The 9906-nt window shown below is 59.8% G+C and overlaps 4 protein-coding genes across 4 annotated transcripts; 3 read left to right on the top strand and 1 right to left on the bottom strand.

Moving 5' to 3' along the window:
• Nucleotides 1-77: 77 nt before the first annotated feature.
• KVR01_010338 (uncharacterized protein) lies at nt 78-1327 on the top strand (the record flags this gene model as incomplete). Its single annotated transcript, XM_044793724.1, has 3 exons — nt 78-479; nt 617-975; nt 1075-1327. 3 exons carry the CDS (start codon nt 78-80, stop codon nt 1325-1327), a joined length of 1014 nt encoding a protein of 337 aa, XP_044640497.1.
• Nucleotides 1328-2178: 851 nt separating this feature from the next.
• Nucleotides 2179-4059, top strand: KVR01_010428 (uncharacterized protein). The gene has a single exon (XM_044790893.1). It carries the CDS (start codon nt 2385-2387, stop codon nt 3795-3797), a length of 1413 nt encoding a protein of 470 aa, XP_044640587.1. The 5' UTR covers nt 2179-2384; the 3' UTR covers nt 3798-4059.
• A 1227-nt stretch (nt 4060-5286) lies between these two features.
• On the top strand, nt 5287-6083 carry KVR01_010665 (flavodoxin-like fold family protein; the record flags this gene model as incomplete). Its single annotated transcript, XM_044787428.1, has 3 exons — nt 5287-5313; nt 5421-5506; nt 5582-6083. 3 exons carry the CDS (start codon nt 5287-5289, stop codon nt 6081-6083), a joined length of 615 nt encoding a protein of 204 aa, XP_044640824.1.
• Nucleotides 6084-6529: 446 nt separating this feature from the next.
• KVR01_010198 (uncharacterized protein) lies at nt 6530-7617 on the bottom strand (the record flags this gene model as incomplete). The annotated part of the gene is made up of 2 exons (XM_044791463.1): nt 6530-7140; nt 7287-7617. 2 exons carry the CDS (start codon nt 7615-7617, stop codon nt 6530-6532), a joined length of 942 nt encoding a protein of 313 aa, XP_044640357.1.
• Nucleotides 7618-9906: the final 2289 nt, after the last annotated feature.

A 9906-nucleotide genomic window follows, 5' to 3' on the forward strand; every position in this document is an offset into this window, starting at 1 on the left:
AGGCCAGCGGTCTTCGGCACACTGCTTTCAACGGATCCAACATCTTAGTTTCTCTCTTTACTACCCCCCCCCTCACCATGTCGACACCGTCCTCCGTCGACCAAACGGTCCAGAGGGACCATCTCCCCCCTTCACCTGGCCAGGCCGTCACCCCTGGACCATCTCACACCCTCCAGAAGGAGGGCCTCAACAAAGGTGAAGTCAGCAAAGACGGCTCCACCTTGCCATCAGGCCCCAACACACCTGAGGCGACGGGTGAGATCCCCGACCTGTCACCTTCTCTCTCTCTCTCACCTTCCACCCCCGACCTCTCATCATCCACCTTCTCCTCCTCACCCCACTCCTCCAACAACTACGACAGCCCTCCGGAGGCGTCGTCGTCGGATCACTCCGACTACTATCTCGAGTCCTCGGAGGAGGAGGACGAGATCTACGGCAGCGAGGATGAGAGCGACAACGTGCCAGAGGGCACGACACTAGTCGGCGGTGGAAACGCAAAGCCAGAGAAGAGTGCCACCGGAGAGTAAGTAACATCCCAAACCCAGACCTATACTTGGCACCCCCAAAAAGACCACCGTGCTTACCCAACTCAACACACAGGGCCGACAACACCCAGGCTGCCGCAGAGGAGCCCGCCACCAGAAGGTGGCAATACCAGTACTTCCGCTCCCAGCCCGACACGTGCCTGGGCGGCGGCTGGGCCCCCGGCAGCCCGCTGCCCAACCGGACGTACGCGAACGAGCACATCGCGGTGGCCGAGTCGCCCCTCCAGGGCCACGGGGTCTTCGCGGCGGCCGACATCAAGGGGGGCACGGAGGTGCTCATGGAGGCGCCGCTGCTCCGCGGCAGGGGCCTGGGGAGGCTCTGCGCGGGGCGCGCCCGCCTGGACGGCGAGGGGAGGGCCGTCTACGACGGGCTCGTGGGGTACCACGAGAGCGACACGTGCCCGGTGCGGAAGAGGTGGAGTGCGAACTCGTAAGTTGGAAGATCCCCCACCCCCTTCACACAGCCAAGTCCCCACCACCCAAAAGCTATTTATTTACCTGAGCTGGCTCTCTAACGTGCTACTCCCAGCTTCGACCTCGCCGGGGGCTACAACGGCGTGTTCGCAATCGCCTCCAACTTCAACCACGCGTGCAGGACACGGAGGAACACCAGCTACGAGTGGGACGAGCGGAAGGGGCTGATGACCTTCACGGCCATCAGGGACATCGAGAAGGGGGAGGAGTTGCTGGTCTCGTACTGCAACTACCGGCACGTGCTCAAGGCCGTGTACGGCTTTGTCTGCCACTGCGGTGGCTGCGAAAACCAGGCAGTCGACCTGTGAGTAGAGTCGAGGGACTGCAGGTGGGCACCAAGCCGGGGAGGGAGGAGGGGGTTTAGCACTCGATGATTTTTCTTTTTGGAACTGTTTTTCATCATTAGAACCAACTTTTTTTTGGAAGAGGTGCTAGAGCAGAGACACCTCTGTACTCTAGTACAAGAATATCAGACTTTGCTTTGCCTTTGAGATGTCGTTTTTCATGACCCAACTTGCTTATGAATGTACTGAATTACTCCAAGGGCGCTGTAGGGCGCGTTCCCAGGTTGTCATATGAACTTAGTCAACATTCCATCCTTCTCTTTCTCAGTCCCCCGCCTCTGCCCGCAAGTTCATCAATTTCTGCAGGCAGGAATGATCTCGGTTTTAAACCTCGCGTATCACGAGTGCGAAATGACTCACCGGCAAGCATGGCCTGATGCATCATGAACTGCAAGGTCGTGAAACGGATGCCACGTAGCGAGCAGCAATATTCTACCTGCTCACCTTCAGATCCCGAGAGTGCGGGTTTTGTGTGTATTACTAAAGTGAAGTAAGTAGTCAGCTTGCGCAATCCATGGTTTGCAGAGCAAGCTGCGGTCTTTGACAATCCCTACCAAGACAAGAGGAGCAGAACGGCCAAGCCATACAAGCACCGCAGGACGCTAATCACAAGGACAATGCAACTACTAATCACGCCTTATACCCGACTCAGCCTACACCCGAAACAGAACGTCTTCCCCTCGCGACTTCGGCCTTTAGCCAGAGACATAATAGGCGCCGCGTGACAGTAAGAAAACCCCAAGTACATATGTAGAGGACGATCAATTATCCCTTCTGCGCCTTACCTTGTCCATTGCGCAAGTGTTCAACAAGTCCGACAAGTTGCCGTCCTTTGCCCAGCCCTTTGCAGTCCCAAGTCAGAAGTCCAAAAAGGGAGTTTCGCAGTTGTTAGTTTTCTCGGTTCGAAACGTCATCGATACTCGGCGGCCTATACACAAGTGAGGCCGGCTCTTTTTCCGGTTAGCGTCACCGATAGTCTCATCATTCCGGCGTGCGTGAAATCGGCGGGGTGAAACCGCCCATGGAACGAGAAACGGGGCTGTCGGTCCCGTCCGACTCGGAAAAGCCGTATGTCTCGGATCGGGAGGATGTTAGAGATCCACGGTCATATCTTGAACGCGATGTCGAGACGGGCCCCGGATCTGAGGATAAACCAGGTGGCTCGGATCTGCCGACGGCGCCGGGCATGGGCAAGAGTGCACCCCAAAACTTACACCAACACGGCCCGATCCCCAATGGAGGGATCGAAGCATGGCTCCAAGTCCTCGGCTCGTGGGTCACGTTGGTTGCAACCTGGGGCCTGGTCAACACGTTCGGGGTGTATCAGACCTACTACGAGACGACACTGCTCACGTCGTCATCGTCTTCCGCCATATCATGGATCGGCTCGCTTCAGGCCTCCCTGCTGATGCTAATCGGTGTTGTGGCTGGACCTTTGTATGATGCAGGATACTTCCGCCACCTGCTGATCAGCGGGCTCTTCCTCATTGTCCTCGGGCAGTTCATGACATCCCTGGGCACCGAGTACTGGCAGCTCCTCCTGGCGCAGGGCATCTGCGTCGGCGTGGGCATGGGGTTCATCATGCTGCCCTCGACCGCCATCCTGTCGCAGTACTTCACCACGAGGCGGGCGTTCGTCATCGGCATCTCCAGCTCGGGGAGCCCGCTGGCGGGCATCATCTTCCCGGTCATCTTCAGCCGGCTCGTGCCCAGGATAGGCTTCGGCTGGGCGACGCGCGTGATCGCCTTCATCCTGCTGGGGCTGAGCGCGATCCCGATCACGTTCATGAGGACGCGGGTGCCGCCGTCGGGCCGGAAGAGGGCGCTCATCGACGGCAGCGCGCTGCGGGACCCGGCGTTCGTGCTGTTCATGGTGGCGGGCTTCTTCATGTTCCTGTGCCTCTACACGGCCTTCTTCTACATCCAGCTCTTTGCCGAGATGCACCACCTGTCGAGCGCCGAGTTCTCGCCGTACCTGGTCACGCTGCTCAACGTGGGCAGCGTGTTTGGGCGGATCATACCAAACTACCTGGCCGACAAGGTGGGCAGCGTGAACATGGCGATCGTATGTGCTACCGTATCAGCCGTACTCGCATATGGCTGGCTGGGCATCCACAACCTGGGCGGCCTGGTGGTGTTTGCGCTGCTGTACGGGGCATTCTCGGGCGGGATTGTGTCTGTGCTGCCGTCAGCGATCATCACCATGTCGCCTGACATGTCGCGTGTGGGAACGAGACTGGGAATGATGTTTACGCTGACTGGATTCTCCATCTTGGTGGGCACGCCGATTGCTGGGGCGATCCTGGGCGGATACAGTGACCGGGAGTGGAGAGGAGTGATTGGGTATTCAGCGGCGGGACTGACTCTTGGTTCGATCTTGTACTTGGCCTCGAGGGCGGTTTCGTACAGGAGGAATGGGAAGCTGGCTGCGTGAAGCATGTGAGAGAGACAGACTGGGCGTGTGGCATTTACAATCCGGGTGTTTATTACAAAAAGCCTTTCATTTTGGTAACTCGGAATGGTTCATGGCATGGGCCGTTGGGGCTAGATGGCATCATGCTCGACGTGACTGCGGCTCGGTCTGTGTCGTGGGGTGGGAAGCTGTGATACATGCTCTTGGAGTCGAAGGGCAAGGAGGGTAGGCGCAGATAGAGCACGAGCCTCCCAATATGCGCAAGACACAGATTACAGACCTGCCCGCCCCTCAGGGTCCTTCGATTTGTGATGAACTACTCCGTAGAATTTGTAATCTTTTGTTCCCAAAAGTGTGCTGGCGCAGGTGCTGACTCAGTGCATCACAAACCAACTCATAGTAACAAGGCGGGACTGCCGCGCAACCGCGAAGGAGCGAAGGAGCAAAGGAGCAGAGTAGCCGCCAGATTGACTGTCTGACTGTCAGAACTGTAGGCAATCGCCCAGATCTCGATCAGTGCTCAACAGTATCAACTTGTGTTGATTGCAAACGGTTTGTCAGACACGACAAACCCGCCGGCAATTGATCCACCTGGAGGCTGCTGATGGCCGTAGCTGTAAGCCATGATTAAGCACGACGTCCCGGGCCAGCCTTCAGGGGCAGGCGACAAGGTACATGGGTACATGTGCACATACCCATGATACCCCACCATTCTGGCCCCGGCCGCACCTTGCAGGCCCCACACAGCTCCCACACAGCTCCCAGCGTGACACTGGCGCCCAGCAACGCGGCCAAGCGGCCAACCCAATCTGTTGCCGAGGGGCCATCACCCAAGCCGCCCACGCAGCACAAATGGAGATGATGATTCCAATACCACCCAAGCCATCATCGATGTCAGAGACATATCGGGTTCCTGAGAACTGCGAACGGGGACAGACGAGCACTCGTGCACGCCATTGACCAACCCCATCGCCTGTACGGAGCACACACGGCAGGCAGGTCTCGCCTCCTCTCGTTTCGAGTCCGAAGGAGGGGGTTGTGATGCGACCAACACACTGACGGCTGTCCCAGAAGGCTGGGAAGATAATGCTGCCCCACCACTGCGGCTATTTGCTTATACGGAGTGCTCCGTACGATCATGGGCTGAGACCAGACCCGGCGGACCAGGCACATTACGGGGCAGAAGGAAGACCCTTTGGGAGTGTGGTGCCGCTTCTAGAGCTTTCCCCCGTGGTGGGTTTGGATTGCCCTGACAACAGTTCGCTCGCTCGGCCGCATTCCCGGCCTAGCCACCTGCCCTAGCACCTGCCGTCACATTCGAGGAGCTCCATTGCGTCAAGACAGCCGGGCCCTCGACGGAGCTGTGCCTAGCTATATAAGGCACCCGGTACTCCCGTGCTCAACCATGGGCTCCAGTGCCCTGGCAACCTGCTCTTCATATACCCTTAGTACATACACATAATACATTCTTACTACAGTTGTATTGTCAGACCAGCACAAGACATCCAAGATGGCCCCCAAGATCGCAATTGTCTACGTGAGTACTCCACCTGCTCACCCCACCTCGCCCACAGCATATCGCATGTCACCAGCCGTCTCCCCACGCTGGTCTTACTTCAGTGCTAACAGGAACACCACATATAGTACTCGATGTACGGGCACATCAAGCAGCTCGCCGAGGCTGAGAAGAAGGGAATCGAGGCTGCTGGCGGCTCCGCAGACATCTTCCAGTACGTTGCGAACCCCCCTCACTCCTCTCACCACCCCCTGCTACGACCTTGATACTAACAAGCCCCGCCCCACAGGATCCCCGAGACCCTGCCCCAGGAGGTGCTGACCAAGATGCACGCCCCCGCCAAGCCCACCGACATCAAGGTGCTGGAGAGCCCCGCGACGCTCGCCGAGTACGACGGCTTCCTGCTCGGCATCCCGACCCGGTTCGGCAACTTCCCCGCCCAGTGGAAGGCCTTCTGGGACCAGACCGGCGGCCAGTGGCAGACCGGCGGCTTCCACGGCAAGATGGCCGGCGTCTTCATCTCCACCGCCTCCCCCGGCGGCGGCCAGGAGTCCACCGCCCTCGCCACCATGTCCACCTTCGCCCACCACGGCATCATCTACGTGCCCCTGGGCTACGCCAACACCTTTGGCCAGCTGACCAACCTCTCCGAGGTCCACGGCGGCAGCCCCTGGGGCGCCGGCACCTTCGCCGCCGGCGACGGATCCCGCCAGCCCAGCCCCCTGGAGCTCGAGATCGCCGGCCTCCAGGGCAAGCACTTCTACGAGACCGTCGCCAAGTTCTCGGGTTGACTACATGGAAGCAAGAAGGCGGACGACGGCAAGAAGGAGGGCGAGGGCGTGAAGGCTGCTGACTCGGCGGCGGCGGCGGCAGCACCTGCCGCTGCGGGTGCGAAGAAGGAGACGCCCGCTGCACAGCAACAGAACGGCGCGGCCAAGAAGGAGAAGGACGGCGAGGGCCCCTGTGGGCTCCCCAAGAAATGTACGATTCTATGAGATACCACAAACCATAAGCAAATAATTATAACGAATTGAGAAGCCACAGCCGAAGAGATGACGGTGAGCAGGTGAGCATGTGAGAGAAATGATTTGGAATATGCCTGGCTCCGAGTCTGCCTGGCGGGTCTCCTGCAGCCTCGGCGATATGTAGTGCAACATGCATGTACGTACGGCCTCGGAACCAAGTCAGAACTACGGAGTACCACCACCCAATGCCGACCAACACCCACACACCCGCCTCACAGCTTCGACTGCGGGCCCTTCAGCTTGTCCTCCCACCAAGGGTACACGCTCGGCGCGTTCTCCTCCATCGTCCCCGTGAACCGGGGCTCCCTCTTCTCAAGGAAGCTCCTCACCCCCTCGGCCAGGTCGTCCCCGCGGAACAGGTCATACAGGATCCGGCTCTCGAGCAGGTGCGCCTCCTCAGGGCTGCCCGCGCCGCGGAAGATCATGTCCCGCATCGTGACAACACTAACAGCGGAGCAGTCGCGCGCGACGCCCTCGGCGAGCGCCAGCGCCCGGGGGAGGACCTCGGCCCCGCCGCCCACGAGCTCGGTGAAGAGGCCGTCGAGGAGCCGGTCGGACGCGTCGTGCACGGCGCCCGTCGTGACGAGGTGCAGCGCGCGCGAGGCGCCCACCAGCCGCGGCAGGAAGAAGGAGCTGCACGCCTCCATGACCAGCCCGCGCCGCGCGAACACGAAGCCCACCTTTGCGGCCGCGGGGGCCACGCGGATCGCGCAGGGGAGCGTCATGGTTATCCCCACGCCCACGGCGGACCCGTTCAGGGCTGCTATCACGGGCTTGCGGCAGCGGTAGATGGCGAGGGCGGCGCGGCCGCCGCCGTCGCGGTCTGTAGCGCAAGTGAGTAAGTAAGTAAGTAAGCAAGCAAGTGGGTAAGTGATGAGCGAGTTTCTCATGGCAACAATAACCTCGGGCCTGGTTGGGAACGTGGGTGGGATAAGGGGGAGAGAGAGGAAAAGGAAAAGGAAATCATACGTGTGTCCCGGCTCACCGGCCCCGGGGCGTCCGGAGGCCCGTCGTCCCCGGATGCCTTGCCCCCGCCGGCGAGGTCCATGCCCGCGCAAAAGATCTTGTTCTCCGGGTCCGAGCCGGTGAGGACGACGCACCTCACGCGCGGGTCGGAGCTCAGCATGCCGAAGGCCTTCTCCAGCGAGGCCATCATGTCCACGTTGAAGGCGTTCTTGTGCCCCGGCCGGTTGAGGATGACCACGACCACGGGGGTGACGGACTTGGAGGAGGGCGGGTGGTGCGAGAGGCGCACTGCCGGGAGGGAGAGGTCCTGGTACGAGTCTGGGGGGTTCGCCATTCTTGCTGCTGCTTGCTGCTGTTGTGGGATTGGTTGTGTTTTTTGTTTTTGTGTTTCTGCCTTCAACTCATGTGCCTGCCTTCAGATAGATGCTTCAGAAATACCGTAGGTCAGTAATGAGTGAGTGAAGTTGAGTGTTTCTTATTCTTCCAACGATGGCGTCCGCACCGACCGTTTTGTAAATACCAAACTACGTAAAACGCCGTCGAGAGCCGTGTAAGTGAACTCGATTGGGGAAGAGGGGTCGGCACTCAGTGCTAGTGCTGTGCCGAGGTCGAGCTCAGCGAGACCCGCAACAGGCACCATATATGTGCGGCGTGCTTTCCCCGACGGACGGGCCTGGGTGAGAAGAAGAACCCTGGAGATCAGCATGAATGGACAAGACCACATGCATACATACATCATGTCGGACATGTGAGCCTCGGAATGCCCGGTCGAGCGAGTCCTTCGCACGCCGCTCTCAGGCGATGGATGACCGAGTGGCAGGACCTTATTATTAGACATGAGGACAACTTCATGACACACCAGCCAGCGTGAGCCAAAACAACTCTCAGGAGGTATCGAATTCATCGCATCGCACTGCACCCGCAACGACGGCTCACAGCAACCACCAGCCCAGCCCAGGGCATCTACATAAACTTGCTAGCCAGGCTCAACAACCCACCGCTGCCGCCGCCGCCCTCGCCGCCGCCGGCGCCCGTCTTGCTCTTGAGGTACATCTTGAGCGCCATCTCGCCCGCCTGCTGCACCGCCGACTCCTTGGACGTGTCGGAGCTGACCTTGCCGGCCGCCTGCTGCTGCTCGAACAGCTTGCTGGCCTCGGCCATGGCGAGGCCGATGAACTCGCTCTTGGTCGACCCACCGCCACCCCCAGAAAACATCTTGAGCGCCTGCAGCGCCGCCGCGTTGCCCATGCTCGACGAGTCGTGCTCGCTGCCGTCGTCATCGCCGCCGTAGAGTTTCTGGTGGTGGCTCACCGCGGCTGCGATGTGTGTGTCAGCCAGCCCCCTCCTGTCCATGTATATATGTGTGGATTGCGTTGCGTACCCTGCTCGTCAATGTCCTCGGTGGCAAGCTGGTTCTTCTTGCCCAGGAAGCTCCCGATCACGGAGGAGAAGAGGTCCGAGCCGCCGGACCCGCCCGCGCTGCGCGCAGCGTGCTCCGCCGCGCCGGTGAAGTCGTCGTCATCGTCGTCGAAGGGGACGGTGCCTCCTCGGGGAGGGACTGCAGGCACGTGTTAGTTCGGTCTTGGTTGCTTCCTCCAGCCTTGTTCTGGGTGGTCAACTTGCGCTGTCCCCCGCTGCCACCGTAGCTGCCGCCTGGTGTGTCGCGGTTCGCGTCAGTATTGCACGTTGGAGCTACGAGTCCGGTGCTTGAAGCTTACTGCCGAATTCTGTACGGCCGGACGGTGGTTAGTTGGTGCATCGTGAAGCTCCTACCCCCCCTCCCCCCCGAGCTCGAGGCTTGGCAGGGCCCTCTTCTCGAACGCGGGGTAGCTCCCGAGGACGCGATGGTACTGTGCTTGCTTACCAGGCTGTTCAGACATTTTGATGTCGTGTTGTGAAAAGTATGGATGTGGGTGATTTGTATGCCGGGATGATTAGACGTAGGGGGATAAAAAGGACTCAAGGGCGGAGTGGAAGCTTGTGCCAATTCTTGGAGACGAGTATCCGTAAATATACACACGTACGTCACTCCACCTCCTGCTTGCTTGCTTGCCGCATTGAGGGAGCCGTCACTCAACCCACCGGACCCCCTTTTGGCAGCCCTGCACTGGCTGGCTGGCTGGCCGAGCGCAGTGACCAAAAGGGGCGGGGCCAGACAACCAGACAACCAAACAGACAGATAGGCCGGCTGCGCAATGCTGAAACCCAGGCGGGCGGGCGGGTTGCAGGCCTGGGTAACAGACCGCCAGACTAACAGCATTTGAGTGCAGATCAACCCCCCGAGATCCCTGGTTTCCCGGTTCTGGAATCTGGACAGCATCAGATTAACGCCAGGCCCCCTCGCCTCGGCCTTGTTCTGACAGCAGGTACCTAGGTATGTAGTAGCCATGAACCATCTCTCTATTTTAGTCACACCAGAAGGGGGGCCAATAGGGCCCTGTGCCGCACCGAGACGCGCCTGCGCACAGGCTACATTGCTGCACCCATGGGAAGCTCTGTGTGCAGACAAGCAATAATAAGTGAGGGGTTGTTTTGTGTACTGTGTAAGGATGGGCTTGTGCATGTGGGTGACGGAAAGTGGGGTGGAGGTCTGTCTGTCAGTCTGTACAGTGTGCTGTGGCTG

The sequence above is a fragment of the Diaporthe batatas genome (assembly GCF_019321695.1).
Source record: "Diaporthe batatas strain CRI 302-4 chromosome Unknown Contig00013, whole genome shotgun sequence".
In the NCBI taxonomy this organism is placed as follows: domain Eukaryota; kingdom Fungi; phylum Ascomycota; class Sordariomycetes; order Diaporthales; family Diaporthaceae; genus Diaporthe; species Diaporthe batatas.